Source organism: Ctenopharyngodon idella, chromosome 11 (assembly GCF_019924925.1).
Source record: "Ctenopharyngodon idella isolate HZGC_01 chromosome 11, HZGC01, whole genome shotgun sequence".
In the NCBI taxonomy this organism is placed as follows: Eukaryota; Metazoa; Chordata; class Actinopteri; order Cypriniformes; family Xenocyprididae; genus Ctenopharyngodon; species Ctenopharyngodon idella.
In genome coordinates, this window is record NC_067230.1 from 3,811,432 (window position 1) to 3,834,886 (window position 23,455).

The 23,455-nt window shown below is 37.7% G+C and overlaps 1 protein-coding gene across 3 annotated transcripts in view; it reads left to right on the plus strand.

Annotated features, from left to right (window-relative positions):
- The window catches only part of nckap1l (NCK associated protein 1 like), a 28,458-nt gene extending 8,205 nt beyond the window's left edge, over positions 1 to 20,253 (plus strand). For 2 of the 3 annotated variants that reach the window (XM_051913523.1, XM_051913522.1), the window contains exons 6-31: positions 351 to 441; positions 1,626 to 1,763; positions 1,918 to 1,966; positions 2,671 to 2,827; positions 2,942 to 2,998; positions 3,213 to 3,309; positions 3,407 to 3,516; positions 5,734 to 5,866; positions 5,957 to 6,038; positions 6,618 to 6,676; positions 7,703 to 7,848; positions 8,506 to 8,638; positions 9,476 to 9,595; positions 11,803 to 11,942; positions 12,020 to 12,151; positions 12,632 to 12,850; positions 14,781 to 14,911; positions 16,318 to 16,415; positions 16,534 to 16,627; positions 16,977 to 17,059; positions 17,362 to 17,442; positions 17,631 to 17,724; positions 17,819 to 17,935; positions 19,271 to 19,380; positions 19,504 to 19,593; positions 19,689 to 20,253. In XM_051913523.1, the coding sequence (XP_051769483.1) occupies positions 351 to 441; positions 1,626 to 1,763; positions 1,918 to 1,966; positions 2,671 to 2,827; positions 2,942 to 2,998; positions 3,213 to 3,309; positions 3,407 to 3,516; positions 5,734 to 5,866; positions 5,957 to 6,038; positions 6,618 to 6,676; positions 7,703 to 7,848; positions 8,506 to 8,638; positions 9,476 to 9,595; positions 11,803 to 11,942; positions 12,020 to 12,151; positions 12,632 to 12,850; positions 14,781 to 14,911; positions 16,318 to 16,415; positions 16,534 to 16,627; positions 16,977 to 17,059; positions 17,362 to 17,442; positions 17,631 to 17,724; positions 17,819 to 17,935; positions 19,271 to 19,380; positions 19,504 to 19,593; positions 19,689 to 19,805 (2,878 nt within the window). In that variant the 3' untranslated portion in view covers positions 19,806 to 20,253. Of the gene's footprint in view, positions 1 to 350; positions 442 to 1,625; positions 1,764 to 1,917; positions 1,967 to 2,670; positions 2,828 to 2,941; positions 2,999 to 3,212; positions 3,310 to 3,406; positions 3,517 to 5,733; positions 5,867 to 5,956; positions 6,039 to 6,617; positions 6,677 to 7,702; positions 7,849 to 8,505; positions 8,639 to 9,475; positions 9,596 to 11,802; positions 11,943 to 12,019; positions 12,152 to 12,631; positions 12,851 to 14,780; positions 14,912 to 16,317; positions 16,416 to 16,533; positions 16,628 to 16,976; positions 17,060 to 17,361; positions 17,443 to 17,630; positions 17,725 to 17,818; positions 17,936 to 19,270; positions 19,381 to 19,470; positions 19,594 to 19,688 lie in introns of those variants that run through there. The other variant, XM_051913524.1, reaches the window with a different exon arrangement.
- Positions 20,254 to 23,455: the final 3,202 nt, after the last annotated feature.

Here is a 23,455-nt window from a genome sequence, read left to right on the forward strand (position 1 = left end):
CTCTGTCATAAATTTTTAAACAGTCACACATTTATGCAGTTAGAGACCTGTTTCACTTCAAGAAGCAAAAAGCTATTTTTTTTATTCTTGTTGGTATAACATCACTACAATCGTTTAAGTACTATTACAGAATCATATATTGATATTTCTCCTGAATCTTCCCAAAGGGTGTTTGTTTTATATCCATCTATCCAAATACTCGCTTTACCAACTAGTTGTCCATAAATGTTATTCACTTTCTCTGTCAGTTGTGGTAAGTAGCCAACAGTCCTCATGAGGAAAATGGGTCAAAAAACAATGCAAATGCGAAAAGGTTTATGTTGATTGTGTGTGATAACTACTGTGTGCAGTGATCCCTCGTACCCTCGACTTGGACAGATGTTCTTAGAGTACGACCATCCCTGGAAAAAACTGTCAGAGGAGTTCGGTCCCCACACCAAGGTCAGTCACATTTACACTCTTTTATTTCCATCAAAGCACACATTTCAATGCTGGTCACAAAATTATTTTTATGGTGCAAAATAATTTTCTTGATTTTGTTATTATGGTTTTTATTAATATTTTTAATATATTTTATTTATATATATTATGTTTTTAATTCATTTTAGTAATTTTGTGGCGTGTTTTTGTCACTTTTAATAGTTGTTGGGTTTTTTTTAATATATATTTTTGTTTTCATTATTTTAGTACATCTAGTTAAAGAGAAAATGAAAAAAATGAAAATTTTGTCATTATTTACTCATTCGCATGAGTTTATTTCTTTTGTTGAACACAAAAGAGGATATTTTAAAGAATGTTGGTTACCAGACAGTTGATGACACCCATTGACTTCCATAGTATTTTTTTTTCCTACTATGGAAGTCAATGGGTGCTGTCAACTGTCTGGTAACCAACATTCTTTGAAGAGGACCTATCATGAAAATCTGACTTTTTCCATGTTTAAGTGCTATAATCGGGTCCCTGTTGCATCTACCAAGTAACTTTGTTTTGGCAAGCCTTTCTCTGCAAGCATGTAAAAAAACAAGCCGCTCAGATTTTGCTCCCCTTGTGACATAGGAAGGGGATTTAAATTTATTTTAATTATAATATTGCCGCCTCTTAATCTGTACGTTTCCACCCATGGCGCCGCCATTTTGTTTTCACAAGCGAAAACTGTATACCAGTTCTAACACCATGGCAAAAGTTCACAGACAAGCACAGAACACTATTTAGAGTCTCGTTAGCTTGGATAGCCTGCAAGTTGACCCTGGCAAGCTCAATTGCTAAAGAAGGAGCGTTTCTCCCTGCTGAAAAATCCAACTAAAACCAGCCTAAGCTGGTTGGCTGGTCTTAGCTGGTTTTAGCTGGTCTCCCAGCCTGGGTTAGCTAGTGTGCAGCTGGTTTAAGCTGGTCTCCCAGCCTCCCAGTCTCCTAGCTAACCAAAACCCCTCTAAAACCACCTATGACCAGGCTGGTCAATACCGATTCTGGTCCAGTTCGTGCTAGTTTTCAACCTAGTGAATCCTGGATAGATAACTTAAATATAGTCATTAAATAAGTGACTGAATTAAGGACTTGCACCATTTAGGTTTAGAGTTCATTTGAAGGGCCAGTATTAACGCTTGGGTCTTTTCTGCTATTGTCAGTCTGTGACAGAGGCTCTTCTCTCGCTGCATATGGTGTATCCACGGAGGAATCTTTCTGCTGACCAGTGGCGCGGCGCTCAACTCCTGTCACTGCTGGCTTCCCCTGCCACCATGCTCACCCCTGCGTGTTGTGACACTGTACGTATGACTGTAGATATCATCTCAGTTATCAGTTCAGATGCTTTTCGCTGGGTTTTTGATTATATCCTGCCTTTGCTGTCCATGATGTATCAGTAAACAGTTGTGCATGTGGCTGTTTGTATAAAGGACTGACACTAAACATTGTTTATAGATGGCTTGTGAGTATCTGTCCATGGAGGTGATGGAGCGCTGGATCCTCAGTGAGTGTCTATATACATGCTATTTCAATAACATCTTCCACTATTTGACTATTTTTCCACATTACTCTTTATTTGAGAGAGCAACTATTTCTGTCGACTAACAAAGTGTGGCAAATTCAACAGCATCACTGAGCCTCTGAGAAAGACTGTAATATTTACAAATGATATGAATTTGAATGTAGCCAGAAGGATGTTTCCATTGATAATGAGGTGTTTAAATGGCTGTGTTATTTTCTTAATGTTCTCTGGTTACCCAGCTAACATTCTCAGAATGTCCTGGAAAGGTTCTCTCAAAGTTATGAACAAACATTCTTCCAGTAACGCTAATGGAACGTTCGTTCAAAGTTATCTGGTCTTTATAAAATGTTAGCACAAAAACATTTTATATACATCATTCATGGAACAAATGTTACTACTTGTTTCAGAACATTCACAGAACATTCAAATAGAACGTTCCCATGAATGTTATGAATGATAAAATAGAATGTTCCCTTAGCCTTCACATAACCAAAAAAAAACATTTTTAAAACATTAAAAAACTAGACGTTTCAGAGAACATTCAGAAATAACATTATCATAACTTAATGGAACGTTAGAAGCGCGTTCTTAGAACGTATTTTTGTTAGCTGGGTATGAATGTCTGCACAGCACCAGTGTCTGAATACACCATTTGTATTAATGTGTTGTTGTCTTCTGGTTGTCAGTTGGCTTCCTGTTGTGTCATGGCAGTCTAAACAGCAATGCTGGCTCTCAGAGTTTATGGAAGATGGCCCTTCGTAACGGCCTGTACATCACAGTCATCAGAGACGAGGTTCTCAACATACACAAGCTCTCCGAGGAGTTCTTCGACAATCTCAAAGGGTAACACAGGCATACAGTGTCACTCAGTAAATGGTTGCTGCTGCACGATTCTGATGTATTCACCGAAGCGTTTCTTATCATGTAAACAGTTTAGCTTTGCATTTTTTTTTCCAGGTACAGTAAGCGCATTCCCGACATCAAAGAATGTAAAGAGTATGTCGTCACTAACTGGTGAGCATCTAAAGTATGAACTTATTTCAAATGCAGGAATAAAAGATGACATATTTTTGTTAGCTGGGAAGGCATGTGATATTCTTGTAGGCTACACAGACAAAATAAGATTATGCATTACAAAACGTAGCAAAAATGGTTATTCAAACAGCAAACATCCTAAAAAGTGCCTGATGAACAGAGTAAATGTTGACTTGTCTCACTGGTTCTCCAGCGGGGCGTTGCGGAGAGAGAAGCGCAGCTTCCTGAGAAATGCTCTGAAGGAACTTACCAAAGTTTTGGAGGATGAACCTGCACTGCTTGGACCCAAGGTTTCAATCATTCTTTTAATGCTATTTTTGATGTACATGTTTTAGGACGTACATTAACCCAGATCTCTGTGGCTTGAACTCTATTTGGTTTTTCTAGGCTTTATTTGTGTTTATGGCGCTGTCGTTCTCCCGTGATGAAGTGCTCTGGCTTGTGCGTCATGCTGAGAACATCCCCAAAACCAAGACACCAGAGGATTATGCAGACTCGTAAGTGACATGTTCACCTGCGCTACAGAATATGAGCACAACACAACTCAAACTCTGTTAAAGGGTTAGTTCACCCAAAAATTAAAATTCATTAATTCATTCATTAATTACTCACCCTCATGTCATTCCAAATGCGTAAGACCTTCATTCATCTTTAGAACACAAATTAAGATCTTTTTGATGAAATCCGAAAGCTCTCTCACCTTCTGGGCCTTGAAAATGGTAATAACGTTGCAGTCTATGGGGAGTCAGAAACCTCTCGGATTTCATCAAAAATATCTTAATTTGTGTTGTGGTCTTACAGGTGTGGAACGACATGAGCGTGGGTAATTAATGAAGAAATTTTCATTTTTGGGTGAACTAAACCTTTAAGAGCACCTGTGACATGCTGTCGAAAACCACAGAGAAACATTTTGACTCGTCCATCAGTTTGTACAGACAAACAACAAATGAGTGTATAGTAGTACAGCACTTATATTCAGCAGTTCATCAGTAATTTGACCTGCTCTATTATTTTAAAGTCACTTTGACCCTGAAAGGCATTATGGGCCAGATTTACTAAACGAGTCAAATGAGACCACAATCCCATAGAAATGCTGATGTGAGTGTAAAGTTCTGCGGCTGATCTACTGACAATGAGCAAATTAAAAGGGACCTATAATGCCCCTTTTACAAGATGTAATATAAGCTCAAAATATCCCACAGATCATTTATTATAGCTTGTCAAATTTGCCCCTATTTGAGTGTGAGCAAAAACACACCGTTTTTGTGTGTGTCCCTTTAAATGCAAATGAGCTGCTGCTCCCGGCCCTCTTTCCAGAAGAGGGCGGAGCTTTAACAGCTCACGCTTCGGTTGCTCAACAACAACAAAGCTGGAGAATCTCACGCAGCCAAAATGAGAATTGTCAGTAACGGTGTTCAGCCTTACATTGTTCAAACCGGAGTCGGACACTGATGGAGAGACTCAGGAAGAAGTTACAACTTTTAGAATGAAACTGGACATTTCTGAATGGTTAGTGGATAAATTTATGTTGATTCAACTCATCGACTAGCATGTGCCGTCATATTAATCTTTTGTGCAAATCCAGCGTTGAATTGACCCTCGTTTGTGAAGCAGTCTGGCGTAAAATGACAGCATGGCAACAACACTCTACTACATCAACTCTTCCTCTTCTCTAAAGCAGCTCAACATGACCTCGCCCCATTTATTGTGTGTTCTCGGGGGCAGGGTTTATGTAAATTTTAGGGTTTGTGATGTCACTAACCCGGGAAGAAGCTTGCTGTAGTCCCTACCAGCCATTTGTTGTAGTTCTTAAACAGAGAATTCTTTAAAAGAAAATATCTCCCTTTGCATTGAGCGTCGTAACTTTGCAGATGTTGTTTATGCTCAAACAGCAACATTACACACTAACTAAAGTTAAAAAAGTGAAATCATAATCAACCACCCCTTTAAAGAACGCAGATGCAGCAGCTCATTTACATAATGACCAGCACAATCTACCAAGAGCAGTGCAGATTACTGTAGGGCCACAAACAAACAAAGCCACTGATAATCAGGTGCAGGTAATACTTACAACAAGGCACAAAATTGTTGACATGCTTTTTTTTGGGTGTTAAATAATGGCACAAATACCAGTAAACTGACTAGCGCAAACCTTAGTAAATCATGATTTAAAAACTCTCCTCTCATAAATATTGCATCTGAAAGCTAAAGCATAAAGCTAAATGCATAAGCATTAAGGTCAGCCGCCGAAATAACTGTGTTCGCGCATTTCCATCACTCATTTCTTGTCTTTAGTAAATCCTGACAGTATTTTTTTAACGCCAAAAGAGGTGCAAGCTGTTAGTAAATCTGGCCCTTTATGTCTTTTTATACACAGAAGTAAAAAGGAAAGTCTGCTGAAATATAATTTTTGTCTAGAACATCTTGCGGCAACAGAAACCGTGATTGTGGCTATTACATGAGAGACGGTTCACTGAAGATAAGTGGACTGGATCTTTCAACAAACCAGTGTATGATTATGTATTTTGGGGTGATCTGATTAGGGGAACTAAGATGAAATGAAAAAAAAAAAACTTGTGTTAGTTTCCTATTAGGTGCTTATACACTAAAAGAGAAGCACTATTGTCTTTGCAAACTTGTAAAGACTGATTTGGTACAGTTCAGTGGGAAATGCAGCATCATAAGTTGATGTGTTAAATGTGTTTGTGGTACAGACAGATGGCGGAGCTCCTGTACTACATAGAACGGCTGCGAACTCTGCTGGCTCAACACAGATATATCATTCAACGCTACCATCTTCAGTACTTGTCACAGTATGATGCTCTAGTGCTGAATGACACCATCCAGGTACAGAATTTCTCACTATCCTGTTCACAAATGAATGTCGTGCATTCTATTCAGAAGGTTAATATGCAGGTTTTGCTCTTCTCATTTCAGGGTATGTGTGTCTGTCCAGAGGAAGAATCGGTTCTCATGTCGTCATTCGTCTCAACTCTGTCTGCAATGACTCTCAAGCACTGTGAGTTGTTTCCACAATACAGATGAACATCCATTGAATATATTTTCTGAACACACTTGTGGAAGCACAGCCACATATATTGTCATTAGGTATAATTGTGCGAAGTGTTTGGTCCCCACAACATTGATAATAATCATAAATGTTTCTTGAGCAGCAAATCAACATATTAGAATGATTTCTAAAGGATCATGTGACACTTAAGACTGGAGTAATGATGCTGAAAATTCAGCTTTGATCACAGGAATAAATTACATTTTAACGTATATTCACATAGAAAACAGCTATTTTAAATTAGAATAATATTTTACTATTTTTACTGTATTTTTTGATCAAATAAACGCAGCCTTGGTGAGCAGAAGAGACTTTCAAAAACAAACAAAAAAATCCCACGACTCCAAACTTTTGAACGCTAGTGTATATTTCATCAATAGATATGATATGATATGATCTGAGCTCAGTTTCTCTCATTTGCCATCTTACAGCATATTAGATCAAATGTGTAGCAGAAATTCAAATCCAGTCATGTTACCTGCAGATTTGTTTGCTTTCCTAATATTCTTTGTTGATCTTTTTATACAGTGAATGCAGGAGAAGAATTTGACCTGAAACCGTTCAGACTGGACTGGTTAAGACTGCAGGTACGGCTCTGATTGATACATTATATACATTCATAGGCCTATAAAATTGATCAGAGTGGAAATCATGATTTTTATACATTTATTTATACACATTCGTGTTTGTGTGTAACTACAACCCCAGCGAACAGAGAACGTTCTCTCAAAGTTATGAACAAATGTTCTTCCAGTAATGTTAACAAAATAGTTCTAAAGTTATCTGGCCTTTAATAATGTTCTCAAAACATTAGAACAAAAACATGGAACATTTTTTCTGAAATGTTTTAGTAACATTCCCATGATGTTTCCAAAATGATAAAATGGAATGTTCCCTTAGTGTTCGCATAACCAAGAATAAAATGTTTTTAAAACATTTAATAAATTGGATGTTTTAGAGAACATACAGAAATAACGTTTTTTATAACTTAATGGAAACGTTAGCAAAATGTTTGGTCACACTTTAGATTAATAGAGGTCCAGGACTTTTGCCTCAATAAACTCCTAATTACTGCTTATTAATAGTTAGTAAGTTAGTTGTTAAGTTTAGGTATCGGATATGATTAAGGGATATAGAATATGGTCATGCAGAATAAGACAATAATGTGCTTTATAAGTACTAATATACTGCCAATATTCTAGTAATATACATGCTAGTAAGCAACTGTGTTCCTACATTCCTATTACCTGTTAAAACTGAGTTTGTGCCTTTGTTTTTCTTTATTATCATTTTTAATTTAGCAATTTAAAGTCCTTTTGCTTTAAAACTTAGGACTAGCCATTGTTTCAGTTTTGCACATAATGTATAGCATAGACTACATTCACTATATTTATTTTCAAGAAGTGGAATAACGAGTTTTGTTTTTTTTTTCAATTAAATAACGAACAAACTTAATTAATTAAGCAATCAATTACCAAAATAATAAAATAAAAGCAGTCCAAAATGCATAAATGCAATTAGTACATAGTCAGGCAGACTAGAAAAGTATTGTATCCATAACATCTCAATCTTAATAAGCATCAAAAGTTGCACCAACCGTTTGCATTCTCCAGGCTTACACCAGTGTCGGTAAAGCTGCTCTGGCACTGAAGGACTACCCTGAGCTCGCCAAGATCATGAACATGGCCCAGTTTCACACCAGGATGATGGACAATGTGAATGAACTCCTCTGTGAGACGGCCGATCTCTCTATTCTCTGGTGAGTCGACTGTGATTATTAATACTGAACTTTTATGCTTTGTGCAGTGAGGGTCATCCTCACATGTCAAGAATAAGTATTGTAAGACTTCCTTTTTTTTGCTGATTTTGCTGTTTTTTTAAATAGAAAATATCCACTCATGACCATCTAATGACTGTCAATCTCTAAAATGACAAAAAGCACCATCAAATTATCATAACTGTAGTCCATATTACTCTACATTTAAATCTTCTGATGTCATGTGGTAGGTTTGTGTGAGAAAATGACTGACATCTATGGCATAATTCATCTATGGAAAATATTTTTCCTCTCACAGCCTAGTATATAAATCATTTGAACAAGACAAGTGGTGCATCAAAACCATTTGACGTCAAACTATATTGGCTCTTGATGAAAATGTTTTTTATGGTTTTGGTTTAGTTTTAGTTAACCCTGAATTGATGTTCATGACAATGAATAAATGAAGATAACAGAATGTTTTTCTTTAGTGAGTCATTTAACCATAAACTATATAATTTCAGCGAGTCATCTGTTTTAGTTACCGTGACCGATTGAGCAGCGGCCCAAAGTTTGAATCATCTGAGAATCCACTAAGCCTTAAAAAGTGTAAATGGACAAGCGTTGCACTGTTGATTTCACGTGCCTGTAATATTTCAGCTTCCACACACGTGTGTTTGAGAAGATGTTCTCTCAGAGCAGCGAGGATGTGTCCATGCAGCGCTACCTCATGGCTTTCCCACTCGTCTGTTCACACTTCAGTCAGTGTCTCCATCCGCTCTGTCCAGAGGAGGTCAGTATTGTTCCTACTCAACCAGCATGTGATTCAGAATGACTTTACCATTTATGCAATTTGCCTCATTGCCCTTAGATTGAACCAGGACTCTTAAATTCTGCACTGTGTGTTAAGAACATAAAGGTCCATTAAAATTCATTATCTTGTATCTGACAGCCAATCTAACTCTAGCACATGCCACATTTAGTCCTAATCAGACCAAAGTTTTTTTTTAAAGAGGATCTATTCTGCTTTTTTCCGTGTTCATCTTTCTTTAGTGTGTAATATTCCTTTTATAAGAATGAAAAGCTCTTCAAAGTCCCTCCAGCGGGAGTTATTCTCTATATCAGTTTCAGTGTTTCTGAACTCCTTGAAACACCTCCATTGTAGTCTTGAGTTTTCTTCACAATATTCCTCATTTAAATAATTCATATGCAGAATAAAGCGGCGGAGCCTGGTTGAGGTAGTTAGTAGTGTGTTGAAACTGGTGGTTATGGTAAGGTGCGGGACATTTCCCAAACACCAATCACAACACACTGCTCCAGCCAACCAATCAGAGCACATTGTGCTTTTCAGAAGGAGGGGATTCATAGAGACAGGAACTAAACAGAGCGTTATTGACAGACTGGGAAGAGAGGAGCTGCAACAATGGAGAATATGAGGAAAATAATGAACATTCAAGCACGAAAACCTGTTCTAGTAGAGCCCAAAAACAACATCAAGACTTTGAAAAAAGGCATAATAGATCCTCTTTAAGGAAACTTAATAGATCATTTTCACAAATGGAAAACTACCCCTAAATAATGTTCTGTCATGTTCTGTCTTGTTGCAAATGTATGTGTGTGTGTGGGCTAGACTGAAGAAATGGAGAAGCAAAGCTTGAAGCTGTGCGTGATGTTTCTGGAGGAAATTTCTCGTCAGACGTGTTCAGTTGTGCTGGAGATATGTGCCGAACAGTGTAACCTAAATGAGAAGGTACATAAAACAGTTAATTAAAATGTACTGAACTCAGTGTGACATGAGGATCATCCTATATATATATATATATATATATATATATATATATATATATATATACAGTGCCCTCCACAATTATTGGCACCCTTAGTAAATATGAGCAAAGGTGGATGTGAAAATAAATCTGCATTGTTTATCCTTTTGATCTTTCATTTACAAAATTCCAGGGTGACTAGGAGCATGAAATTGTCCAGCCATGACTTCCTGGCCAGATTCCCGTAATCATTCGTCACAATGAGTAAAACCAAAGAATATAGTTCTGATGTGCAGCAAAAGATTGTTTAGCTTCACAAAATAGAAAGTGGCTGTAAGAAAATAGCTGTGGTTGGATCTTCCATCAGGACAATGATCCAAAACAAACATCAAAACCAACACAAAAATGTGTCACTGAGCACAAAATGAAGCTTCTGCCATGGTCGTCCCAGTTCCCTGACCTGAACCCTAAAGAAAATGAGTGGAGGGAAATGAAAAGAAGACTCCTGTCAGGTGTTCTCCAAACTCATCAGGCTTTATAGAAGACGACTCAGAGCTGTTATCGTGGCAAAAGGAGGTTGCAAAAAGTTTTGAATAAAAGGGTGCCAATAATTGTGGCCAACGTGTTTTGGAGAAAAATATTTATTTCATAATGTGATTTTCCCTCCACTGTCAATTCTTTTCCTTCAATGAAAGGTTATAATTTTGTGAATTTTTTGAATGAAAGATCAAAAGGATAAACAATGCAGATTTATTTTCACAGCCGCCTTTGCTCATAATTACTAAGGGTACCAATAATTGTGGAGGGTGCTATGTGTATATATATATATACACACACACTATATTGCCAAAAGTATTGGGACACCCCTCCAAATCATTGAATTCAGGTGTCCCAATCACTTCCATGGCCACAGGTGTATAAAATCAAGCACCTATACATACTGCTTCTACAAACATTTGTGAAAGAATGGGTCGCTCTCAGGAGCTCAGTGAATTCAGGTGTGGTACCGTAATAGGTTGCCACCTGTGCAATAAGTCCATTCGTGAAATTTCCTCACTACTAAATATTCCATGGTCAACTGTTAGTGGTATCATAACAAAGTGGAAGCAATTGGGAACAACAGCAACTCAGCCATGAAGTGGTAGGCCACGTAAAATCACAGAGCGGGGTCAGCACATGCCGAGGCGCACAGTGCGCAGAAGTCACCAACTTTCTGCAGAGTCAATAGCTACAGACCTCCAAACTTTGTGTGGCCTTCAGATTAGCTCAAGAACAGTGCGTAGAGAGCTTCATGGAATGGGTTTCCATGGCCGAGCAGCTGCGTCCAAGCCTTACATCACCAAGTGCAATGCAAAGCGTTGGATGCAGTGGTGTAAAGCACGCCGCCACTGGACCCTAGAGCAGTGGAGACGTGTTCTCTGCAGTGACGAATCACCCTTCTCTGTCTGGCAATCCGATGGACGAGTCTGGGTTTGGTGGTTGCCAGGAGAATGGTACTTGCCTGACTGCATTGTGCCAAGTGTAAAGTTTGGTGGAGGGGGGATTATGGTGTGGGGTTGTTTTTCAGGGGTTGGGCTTGGCCCCTTAGTTCCAGTGAAAGGAACTCTTAATGCTTCAGCATACCAAGACAATTTGGACAATTTTATGCTCCTAACTTTGTGGGAACAGTTTGGGGATGGCCCCTTCCTGTTCCAACATAACTGCACACCAGTGTACAAAGCAAGGTCCATAAAGACATGGATGAGCGAGTTTGGTGTGGAGGAACTTGACTGGCCTGCATCTCAACCCGATAGAACATCTTTGGGATGAATTAGAGCGGAGACTGTGAGCCAGGACTTCTCGTCCAACATCACTGCCTGACCTCACAATTGCACTTCTGGAAGAATGGTCAAAAATTCCCATAAACACACTCCTAAACCTTGTGGAAAGCCTTCCCAGAAGAGTTGTGGCTGTCACAGCTGCAAAGGGTGGGCCAACTCCATATTAAACCCTATGAATTAAGAATGGGATGTCATTAAAGTTCATGTGCACGTAAAGGCAGGTGTCCCAAAACTTATGGCAATATAGTGTGTATATATATATATATATATATATATATATATATGGACATGAACACTATAAATCATAAAAACCAGTAAAAACAGCAAGCATACAGTGTTTTTCAGCTGTTTTGTGCTGTGCTGTGTTTTAGTTATTGCCCAGACACAGTGCTGAGACCATCAGCACAGTGCGCAATAAAAAACTGAAGAAACCAGTACCAAAGAAAGGAGATGTGCCTAAAGAGAAACCAGGGACGGAAAGCCTCAGGAAGGACAGAGTCATCGTCACAAAGTATGTATGATCTCACAGTATCCATATAGGAAGAGTTAGCCGTAGATATGAAACCTCACTGCTCTCTTCTCTTATAGTCTGGATAAGATGCACCAGTCGCTGACCGAACTCTGCGCTTCCTACAGCATTTGTGCTGATTTCACAGTTTTCAAACACATCATTGTTCCTGCTGAGTTCCTGCTTACACAGCTGGAGATGAGACTCAACAAGTATTGCTCATTTCTTAAGTATTTACTATGAAACTGCTCTGTTTAGATCAAAACACAGAATGAGTTTGCTGAACATCCTCTCAATCACTAATTGTGTCTTAAAGGAATATCCCTGGTTCTGTCGTTTTCTTAAAGAAAAAAGGGAAAAAAGCAAGATTATCATGAAGCACAAACAATGAATGCAGACATGTGAAGCTAGTAATTTTATAAAACATACTATATGTATACATTTTTCTGTGACTTTTGCGTTTTGTTAAAATAATTTTTGTGGTAATCAACTTTATGCCACAAGTGCTATCAATTTAGCTTAATGTGCTTTCAACCCAGAATATTCTTTTAAAGCATGTTTGAGAGAGAGCCAGCCTTCACAACTGCAAAATATAAATGAAAAGCATTTGATAAAAACACATGAGTTCAATAAAAAACAAATAGCACTGTTCTGTCCAGTCAGCATTACTTCAACCTAACGAATATTTACAGGGTAATTGTGCAGATGGCCAGTTATAACCAGAGCACTCATGAGATCGCCCGACCGTCTGACCTGCTGGCTGGGATTCAAGCGTATGTTACGAGTCTGCACAGCCTCAGCTGTTACATCAACATCGATGTCGCACGGATGGTGAAGAATGTCTTGTTGCAGCAGACGCAACCGCTGGACTCGTACGGAGCACAGACCATCACAACACTCTATACTAACTGGTAAGACCTTGTGACGTTTCATCAGCTTCCCTCAAAGCTCAGACTTTCCCACATCAGTGACACATAAGGTCACCTGTGTATCCTGTAGTTCACAGGCGCTGGTTAAGAAAGCATCTGCTAACTAACTAATCATTTAGACAAGAAATGGTCAAACCCAAGATGAGAATGAGGTTCGCAACTTTTCAGGCCAAGTGCCACCTTTCATAAAATCATATTTCCTCCAGCTTTTTCAGATTTTGAGCATAATCTTACAGACTGTGAGCGACATATGCATAATTACAGTGCTAGAAAAAAGGTTCTGTATAGAACTCTAGTGTTCTTGACTCAATGTTAAAGGGTTAGTTCACCAAAAAATTGAATTTCTGTCATTAATTACTCCTTTGGAACACAAATTAAGATATTTTTGATGAAATCCAAGAGGTATATGACTCGTCCATAGACAGTAATTTAACTGACACTTTCAAGGTCCAGAAAGGTACTAAAGACATAGTTAAAACAGTCTACGTGACTGCAGTGGTTCAACCTTAATGTTATGAAGAGACAAGAATACTTTTTGTGTGCAAAAACAAAACAAAAATAAAGACCTTATTCAAAAATATCTTCCCTTCTGTGTCATTCTCTTACGTTGTTTACGGCAAGCGCTTCCAGGTTCTACATCAGAAAGCAGACTCATTATTGGCATATGTCATGCTGATCACGTGATCAGCTCACTGTGCTTACTGCGGCAACTGCGTAAGGATAATGACACAGAAGAGAAGAGATTGTTGAATAAAGTCGTTATTTTTGTTTTGTTTTTGCGCACAAAAAGTATTCTTGTCGCTTCATAACATTAAGGTTGAACCACTGCAGTCACATGACTGTTTTGACGATGTACCTTTCTGGACCTTGAAAGTGTTGATTATATTGCTGTCTATGGACGAGTCATATACCTCTCGGATTTCATCAAAAATATCTTAATTTGTGTTCTGAAGATGAACAAAGGTCTTACGGGTGTGGAACGACATCAGGGTGAGTAATTAATGACAGAATTTTTATTTTTGGGTGAATTAACCCTATAAAGAACGCTTTATTGCATGCTTAAGCATGCTTTATTGCATGCTTTCCACGCTTAAGTGATTGCATAATACTTTCATGTTAAATGCTTTACTTTTATTTATTTTTTTAGTGTTTTTTACAGGCTGTTTAAGTAATAAAAATGAAATAAAAATGAACTAATTAACTTAATCCATAAAATGATCCCATGATTGGAACCTCTGAAACAGTCCATCCGGGAGGTTTTTTTATTTTTTTTGTGATTGTTGTGGCAAAAAATGATTCAGATTTTCACAATATAAATTGTGGGGGTGTTTTTCTTTATGTATTTATTCTCACTTTATTAACCAATGTTTTGTTGCTGACCTTCGATGACCCATTTCATCCACACTAATAATAAGCAAAAATGACTTTAGATAACCAATATTTGTGCTTCATTTTTTTTATTTTTTTTTATTGCTGCAATCCAGAATGGCAGCACAGCTGAAAGGTTTGTTTGAGCTGCGCCCTCTACTGTACAGATGTGAATTTGTATTTATTCATTTCACTTTTGGTGTGAAAGAGCCTTTATATGTGCCAAAATATAACTTTTTTTATTAAAAAAAATCTAGCATGCCCAGTCCAGGTGAGAAAAAGTAACGCAACACATTACTTTCCAAAAAAAGTAACTAAGTAATGCAATTAGTTACTTTTTTAGGGAGTAATACAACATTTTAATGCACTTTTAAAAGTAACTATCCCCAACACTGCTGATTTATTCAGAAATGAAACACAATTGAACACTTACACAGTCGTGTTGTTGTTCTATATATCCGATTTTCTTTCTTTAAATGGTTTCTGGTCTCTGGTTTAAATGTGGATAATGTGTTTAAATGTGTTTCTGGTCTTTTGTCATTAGGTTTCTTGAGGGTCTCTTGCGTCAGGCCAGCAGCGCTCTCATAGTCCACTGTCCTATCACACAGTGCTTTGTCAACCAGAACACTGAGAATGAGCAGAGCTTTCAAGCTGAGGAATACTCTGATATCGGCAGTAAGATGAACATTAAGATAACATTTGAGCTAAAAATTTAAGCTAAATATTTTATATTTTCACATTTTTCAATACATTACATACTCACACCAGTGTGTCTGTGTATGTATTGGCAGTAGCAAGTCTCTGTATTTGCTCTGCAGCAGCAGTAATAATAATCAGCAGCAATAACAATCAACAGCAGCAGTAGCAATAATCAGCAGCAGCTGCTGCTGCAATAATAATCAGCAGCAGCAATAAACATCATCAGCAGCAGCATAATCAAAAGCAGCAGCAATAATCAGCAGCAGAAGAAGCAATAATCAGCAGTAGCAGGAATAGCAATAATCAACAGCAGCAGCATTAATAATCAACAGCAACAGCAATAATAATCAGCAGCATTAATAATCAATAGCAGCAGCAATAATCAGCAGCATCATTAATAATCAGCAGCAGCAATAATCAACAGCAGCATTAATAATCAGCAGCAGCAATAATCAACAGCAGCAGCAATAATCAGCAGCAATAATCATCATCAGCAACAGCAATAATCAGCATCAGCATTAATAATCAACAGCAGCAGCAATAATCAACAGCAGTATTAATAATCAGCAGCAGCAGCAGCAATCATCATCAGCAGCAGCAATAATCATAAGCAGCATTAATAATCAACAGCAGCAATAATTAGCAGCAATAATCATCATCAGCAGCAATAATCAGCAGCAGCAATAATCAACAGCAGCATTAATAATCAACAGCAGCAGCAGCAATAATCAGCAGCAGCATTAATAATCAGCAGCAGCAATAATCAGCAGCAGCAGCTGCAATCATCAGCAGTAGCAGCAATAATCATAAGCAGCATTAATAATCAACAGCAGCAGCTAGAATCATCATCAGCAGCAGCAGCGTTAATAATCAACAGTAGCAGCAATAATCAGCAGCAGCAGCGTAGCAAATCTAATCTGCCAAGACCAAATGCATTAACATTGTCATGTACATCAGGGGTTCCCAACCACATTCCTGGAGGCCCTCCAACACTGCATGTTTTCCATGTCTCCTTAATCAAACACACCTGATTCAGATCATCAGGTCATTAGTAGAGACTCCAGGACCTGAAATGGGTGTGTCAGACAAAAGAGAGATACAAAATATGGAGTGCTGGGGGGGCTCCAGGAACATGCTTGGGAACCACTGATGTACATCACAATGCTAAACTCTCAGAGAGTTGTCATGATAGAACAATAATAAAATATATTCAACTTGCATAATAAAAATATTTTACTCAAGGAAATATTTCTGATCCGGGTTCTGATTTTATTAGCAACACTCAAACAATGACACACTTGGTGTCTGAAATAGTGATAAACGCTGATTTATTACATACACACTGTGACACCATGATTTTATTGTGGCATATTTGTCTATAGGTTTGCGGACATTGGCTGAACTGATTGGCCCTTATGGGATGAAGTTTTTAAATGAGAATCTCATGTGGCACATCATATCCCAAGTTGGAGAACTGAAGGTATGACATCTTTCAAAATAAAAAAAATTCTTTTTTGAAATAATGTTAGAGCACAGACATGGCTCATTGTGTATAAATGTGTATAAATGATTGAATTAAATCATGTTTTCATTTTCAGAAACTTGTAAGTGATAACATGGATGTCCTGGTGCAAATGAGAGCTAACTTTGATAAACCTGAGACAATGATTGACCTTCAAAAGAAACTGACAGGTACATTTACAGTGCATTAACTTTCACACTTCATTATTCTCCTAACTAAAATCCAATCTGTCAATATAGTCCACTTATAAAGTCCACTTAAATGGTTAGGGATAGCCATTACTAAAACTTTATTGTAGTGTTATTTTTAATAGGCAAAAAGGCCTGACATTTGTATGAACAAAAATGTAATTGGAAAATAGATGTGTTGAATTTCTATTTCATGCCCAAAGTTAAAATAAATTAACCAAAATAGAGCATAAAGCAATCAACTTCTTCAGGGACAAACGTTTGGGAAGCACTGGTCTCTTGTGTCCTCTTACTGTAATGAAAAGCTGATTTATCCAACATTTTCCACCAGGCTGTGAAAATGTGTTGAAGAGAATGACCATTATTGGTGTGATTCTGTCATTTCGGTCCATGGTCCAAGACGCTCTCCAGGAGGTGAGTAGCTCTGTTTATGTTCATTAATATTGAACGGGATCACATTCTACTGTTTTCTACATTCATATATTACAGTAATGTTGATATGAAATGTTAAAAAAACTGTACTGCTTACCACATAAAGCAAGAGCCTGACATACATATTTGCAAGCTTACGCTAATGCCCTCTTTTAATGAGGTTTATGCAGATCTTATGGTATATGCGTAATAATAAATGCATGACATGCAATAATATACTGCTGTATTGTAGCCTGGTTTATAAGAGCACAAAACATCACTGTACTGATCATTTCCTTCTGTAGATCTTGAACAGACACTGTCCATACCTAATGAGACCCATCAAAAGTCTGAAGGACTTTATGCAGCCCGACCTTGACATCAAGGTAAATCACTGAATCACTGCTTCTGGAATAACATTTCATCAGTTAGCTTGTATCTGTCTGTAGGGAAGAGAGAAAGAGGAAACTTTGCAACATCAACGCAGTTGTTGAACTGAAACTGACACTATTGTATTCTGTAGAACTTCTTATAGCTTTTTGTTGATTGTCTTCCCATGTCTGATCATGTGTAGATGACACTCGGCGTGTATGAAATGGCGTCAGCAGCTGGTTTGCCCTGTGAGATCGACCCTGCGCTGGTTTCGGCAATAGCAAACATGCAAACAGGTGAAGTCCTGATAAAGGAGCTTTTCTGTCTGGAAGGATATCTCAAACTAATCTAATCAGATTTTTTTGTTGTATTACCTGTTATTCTCGCCAGAAAACGTGTCGCTTGAGGAGGAGTTTAAAATCACCTGTCTGCTGCTGGTCTATATAGCTGTGTCTCTACCCACCCTGTGCCTGGATCCAAACTCATTCTACAGCCGAGAACATGGAGGTTAGTTTGAGCAGAGGATTCAATGCAGACGACAGATGACAAAAACACTTTCTACAGTACAAGCAGCAGAGAATGTAGATTATCTCAAGCTGAAACAAAAGCTTTATGCCTGATGTACATTGACCTATATAGAAGAAAACTGACTGATTTTCTTAAGTCTTTCCCCGCCACTGACGGAATTTTCCGGCAATCCATGTTTTCACTGTTATACAGTAGGGGGGCGCTGTTTCGCATCTTCTGAAAGAGTACAGAATCTCCTGATCAAAACACAGGCAGAAAGAAGAAGAAGCAGAAATATTGCTGACGCTCATGTAAAATATTGTGATATTGTGATCAGCATATGTGTTAATTAAAAAAGAATGCATGAAGTTAGAATAAAATGGTTCAGATATTCATACAACAAAATATCTTGGGGGCCATGAAAGTTTTGAAAATGATCAAAAATGGTGGCACTGGCTGGCAGCTTTTTAAAAAAAATGCTTTTCTATGTATTACTAAAAATATCAGCGCTAGCTTTGTTCAGCATGGTTTCCTGACAGACCCTAAATAAAAGCACAATACTTTAATGGGGTGGTTGATCAAGATTTCACTTTTTTAACTTTAACTTAGTGTGTAATGTTGCTGTTTGAGCATAAACAACGTCTGCAAAGTTACGACGATCGAAGTTCAATGCAAAGGGAGATATTTTCTTTTAAAGAATTCTCTGTTTAAGGACTACAACGAACGGCTGGTAGGGACTACAACGAGATTCTTCCCGGGTTAGTGACATCACAAACCCTAAAATTTACATAAACCCCACCCCCAGGAACACGCAACAAAGGGGGTGAGGCCATGTTGGGCTGCTTTATAGAAGAGGAAGAGTTGTTGTAGTAGAGTGTTGTTGCCATGCCGTCATTTTACACCAGACTGCTTCAGAAATTAGGGTCAATTCAACGCTGGATTTGCACAAGATTAACATGACGGCACATGCTAGTCGATGAGTTGAATCAACTCCACAGCAACTACATAAATTTATCCACTAACCATTCAGAAACGTCCAGTTTCAGTCTAAAAGTTGTAACTTCTTTTTGAGTCACTCCATCAGTGTCTGACTCCGGTTTGAACAATGTAAGGCTGAATTGGCTGCGTGAGATTCTCCAGCTTTGTTGTTGTTGGCGTGTTTTTGCTCACACCCAAATAGGGGCAAATTTAACAAACTATAAGAAATTATCTGTGGGGTGTTTTGAGCTGAAACTTGACAGACACATTCCGGGGACACCAGAGACTTATATTACATCTTGTAAAAAAGGCATAATAAATCCCCTTTAAGTGAATGCAAATCTTGTTCTTCACCAGGTCACCAAAACAACATCCACTGCTTGGCCACAGCTATTAACCATCTGGCTGCAGCGATGTTCACTGTCCAGAGAAAGAACATCCAGATGCAGCTTCAAGATTTCCTGAAGGTGAATGGCACACCATTGATTTCACAATGCTTGACATTACAGAGAATACACAGCAAGAATTCAGCCTGTTTTCACTCCATACATCCACAGCGAATCTTTCATCCAGTATGTCTGATTGTGTAGGTGGCATCCTCTATCTTACTGCAGCTTGGTCAGAATGTGGAGCGAGTGGAAATAAAGAACAGAGATTCAGTTTATCTCATTCTACACATGGTAACAAAATTATTATGATAACAGAATTATTATGAGCTTAGGATCTAAAAATGCTTTATGATACAAGTCTGTCTTTTCTATTCTTTGGGTTGTAGATAGTGGAGCAGTCGCCGTTCTTGAGTCAAGACATGCTGGAAAAGTGTTTTCCATACGTGCTCCTGCGAAACGCTTACAGAGAAGTGAACAAGATCTTCATCCACACGACAGGCTGAACTTACTGTTTTTATATGTACATAGTTTAACAATTTTTTTCTCTGTTTTAATTATATTGTCATGATGATTAATAACTTAAAGTTGTATTTTCATGTAGATTATAGTCACAAATTCACTGATCACCAGTATTTGCACAATGTTTTTGGTGTTTTGTCAGAATATAAGCAGAAAAACTAACAGAGAAGAATAAGCATCTAAACCACTATATAATATCCTGCTAGAATCCTAAAATATTTTCTCAACAATGACTGTGGTTGTACTGTACAGTGCATATTTGTATTTGTTTAAATGCATTTAACTATTTCCCAGCCAGCATTTTTATCATTTTCACAAAAGTTTCATGGCCCCCAGAATATTTTGTTGTATGAATATCTGAAATGCAATATATCAAAAGAAAGAACAGATCTGCTTTAAAAAAAATAAAAATAAAAATAAAAAAACATTTTATTCTAGCGTCATGCATTCTTTTTTTTTTTACTCAACATTTAAATGTGGGCAAGTTTCATTAAAAAGAAGCAACATTTTGAGCAAAAAGCTGAGAAAATCGAGTTTTTTGTCAAAGACAACGTCAGGATCGGATGCACAACAGTGATCAAAACATAGATGGGGTAGACCGAGCTTTTTTTGCTGTTTAATTTTGATTATAGCATTATTTTATGCTATCGCTTGTTTCTGCTTCTTCTTCGCCTGTATTTTGATGCGGAGATTCAGTACTCTTTCAGAAGATGCGTAATAGCGCCCCCTACCCTATAACAGTAAAAACACGGAAAGCCAGAAAATTCTGTCAATGGCGGGGGAAGAGTTAAATTCTAAAACCTTTTCAGAATCTAGAAATGATGAAATATTGGATTTTAAATTTAAGTTATAAAGCTGTCAAATAAAAAGGCAACATAAGCAACATGTTCGTGTTTTATGTTCATGTCTACTAGTGCGGTAGTTCACATGAACACATTTTAAAGGATATTTGGAAAATGGTAGAACACAGTAACTTTCCTTCCAGTCATGCTTCACTAAAATCTCAGCGTCCTTCCCTTTCTCCCTTTGTCTGGTATTTCAATCGCTCACACCTGATATCATTCTTCCCTGCAATCCACTTTTAGGGTACCTTTAGATGACAATGATGTACTAAAACCAGAAAAGTTTTTCCTTTGCGTAAAGACTGTTGTCAAAACAATCCCTGTTCACACGGATCCATGAAAAAGACTATAAACGCTGTATTCTGCTGCCAGGCCAGTAGTTGGCAATGTCACAACAGCCCAAGAATACATGCTGGCCTATAGAATGGTGCGTAAAATAAATTCATATGGTAAAAACTATAAATAATAAATCAGCTCCATTGCGGATTTAGAGTGATCAAGGGCTTAGGGCGATCCATTTAAACACATTGTAAGGGTTCCGCCAGTAGAGGGCACTTGTTCAACGTAAACAATGACGTACAGCCAAGTAAACGAGACGGAGGGAAGTTAGCGAGGGAAGGGCATAAAAATGGACAAAATCACTTATCATTCACCCTTTGTCCAGTATTAACAAGGACATGTTAGTCGCTGTCAACCGCTTCTCAAAAGCCTGGATTGCCCACTGCTTTTAAGACCTCTGTGCTGCTATTTAACTCTTTCCCCGCCACTGATGGAATTTTCCGTCATTTATGACACAATGCTTCCCTGCCATTGATGTTAAATAATATATACAATATAATATACAACCAAACAGTTAAATAATACAGGCATATCTTGAACCTTCTTCTTGTACAGGTAGGGAAGAGTGGGGTAAGATGAGCCATTTTTTACTTATGTGGTCTTCAAGATGAGGGAAAATGAGGCAGAAGTACAAATATCTAAATCAATTTCAGGATGGTTTCCATCATTTTAAATGATCAGAGTACATCAATAACAAAGGGTTGGAAAAATATGGCTTCTTATAAAAAAAAAAAAAATTGTTCCTGTGGCTCAATTTACCCCAGGTTAGGGGTAAGTTGATCCGAGTCAGTTGGTAAGTTGTACCATCTGGGTGTAAACTGACCATCTAACTGAATCTGAACCAAACCCATGTGAAATTGTAAAAATAATTTACCTCTTTTAAAAACTAATTTAATAATCAATTTTCCTTTTACAAACAATCATATTTTTTCTGCAATGACAACCATTAGGCTATTAGGGACTACAGGTGGAAAGATATATATATATATAAGCATCTTCTGGGACATATCAGAGAAGGATTTGGTTTACTCACTTTGCCCCATAGCTGCCATTTTGGAAAAAAAAAACTAGCTGGCTTACTAATTCAGGCTAATATTTAGCTAAATGATTTACATGGTTTTATCAGTTGCTAAAACAATATGCATCATATGGACAAATTTGTTTTGATGTAACAGCCATTACATCTGTTATGCAAAAACTGTACTTTTAAAAAACAGTTTTTTAAAGTAAATGCATGTCTCCCATGTGCTTCTCCTTTTCAGTCTGGCAGAAATGATTGGTGGTTCCAAAATATATGGTCACATGACAAAAAAAAGTGTTTTTTGCCAAGATACAGGGGGTGGGTCAACTTATCCACTGGCTCATCTTACCCCACTCTCCCCTACTATATGAACCAGCACATAACCTACTGAATGTAATATGTTTCTACGGTTTCTACGGTATGTTTCTATGGTTGCTACAGGTACAATTCAAACATCTGCTTATCTGACAAATATTAAATCTAATTCACTTCATCTGTGATTAAGAAAAACCATCACTGTGAGTGAGGGCCGCTACAGGAAGCAGAAAGGGTTTGACTTGTAAGCTGTCTTTTCAACTAGTCCTCTGACAGCAGAATTTAAAGCTGCAGTCTGTAACTTTTTTTTTTTTTTGGTTAAAAATGATCCAAAATCATTTTTTTTTGAACAAGTACATAACCAGCCAGTGTTCAAAACTATCTCCTTACCTTAGCCCAATTCACAACGGTAAGCTTGTAATAACGTTTTCTAATTCAGGTAGTACTGGTGGGTTTCCGTGGGAAATTCGAGCATGCCGCCGTTCGTCTTCGCGTCATTATGTCACATCTGTTTACATAAAAGAGTCCCAGCTGGTAGGCTATATCATGTGAGGATGCTGCAGGTGGTGGATCATTATAGCCTTTTCTCACAGCAGCTGGAATAATTATTATTTTGATGGCGGATTGTATGGTATGACAAATTAACGTTAGAGATTAGACTGTACAGAAATTGAAATCTACAATGCTAATACACACTAAATACACGTAGTCACGCAATGCTGATGTTAACACTAACAATTTGAGAACAAAATATAACAATAATAATAATAATTTGCACGGTTTGACATGATCTAAGCTAAGCGATCGTTAAAATTAATCACCATTGGCAGCACAATTTATTGTAATGCTTTTTTTTCCTCAGTTGGTCAGAACAAAAGCGGCAGACATGTTACATACTTGTTCAGATGACATTTTCTAGTGAAAATTCTAATTTTGGTCATACTTCCAAGACTACAATCTGTGATTCTGAAGAAGTACAGTATCCACACTGATGTGGTGACTGACAGCAAACATTAGATTCATCCGTGCTCAGGAGTTGGGCCGATACACAACCCACGTAAAGATGATAATTCCGCAAATAACAGCAATTGCAGGTTTCAAACAGAGATGGCGACAA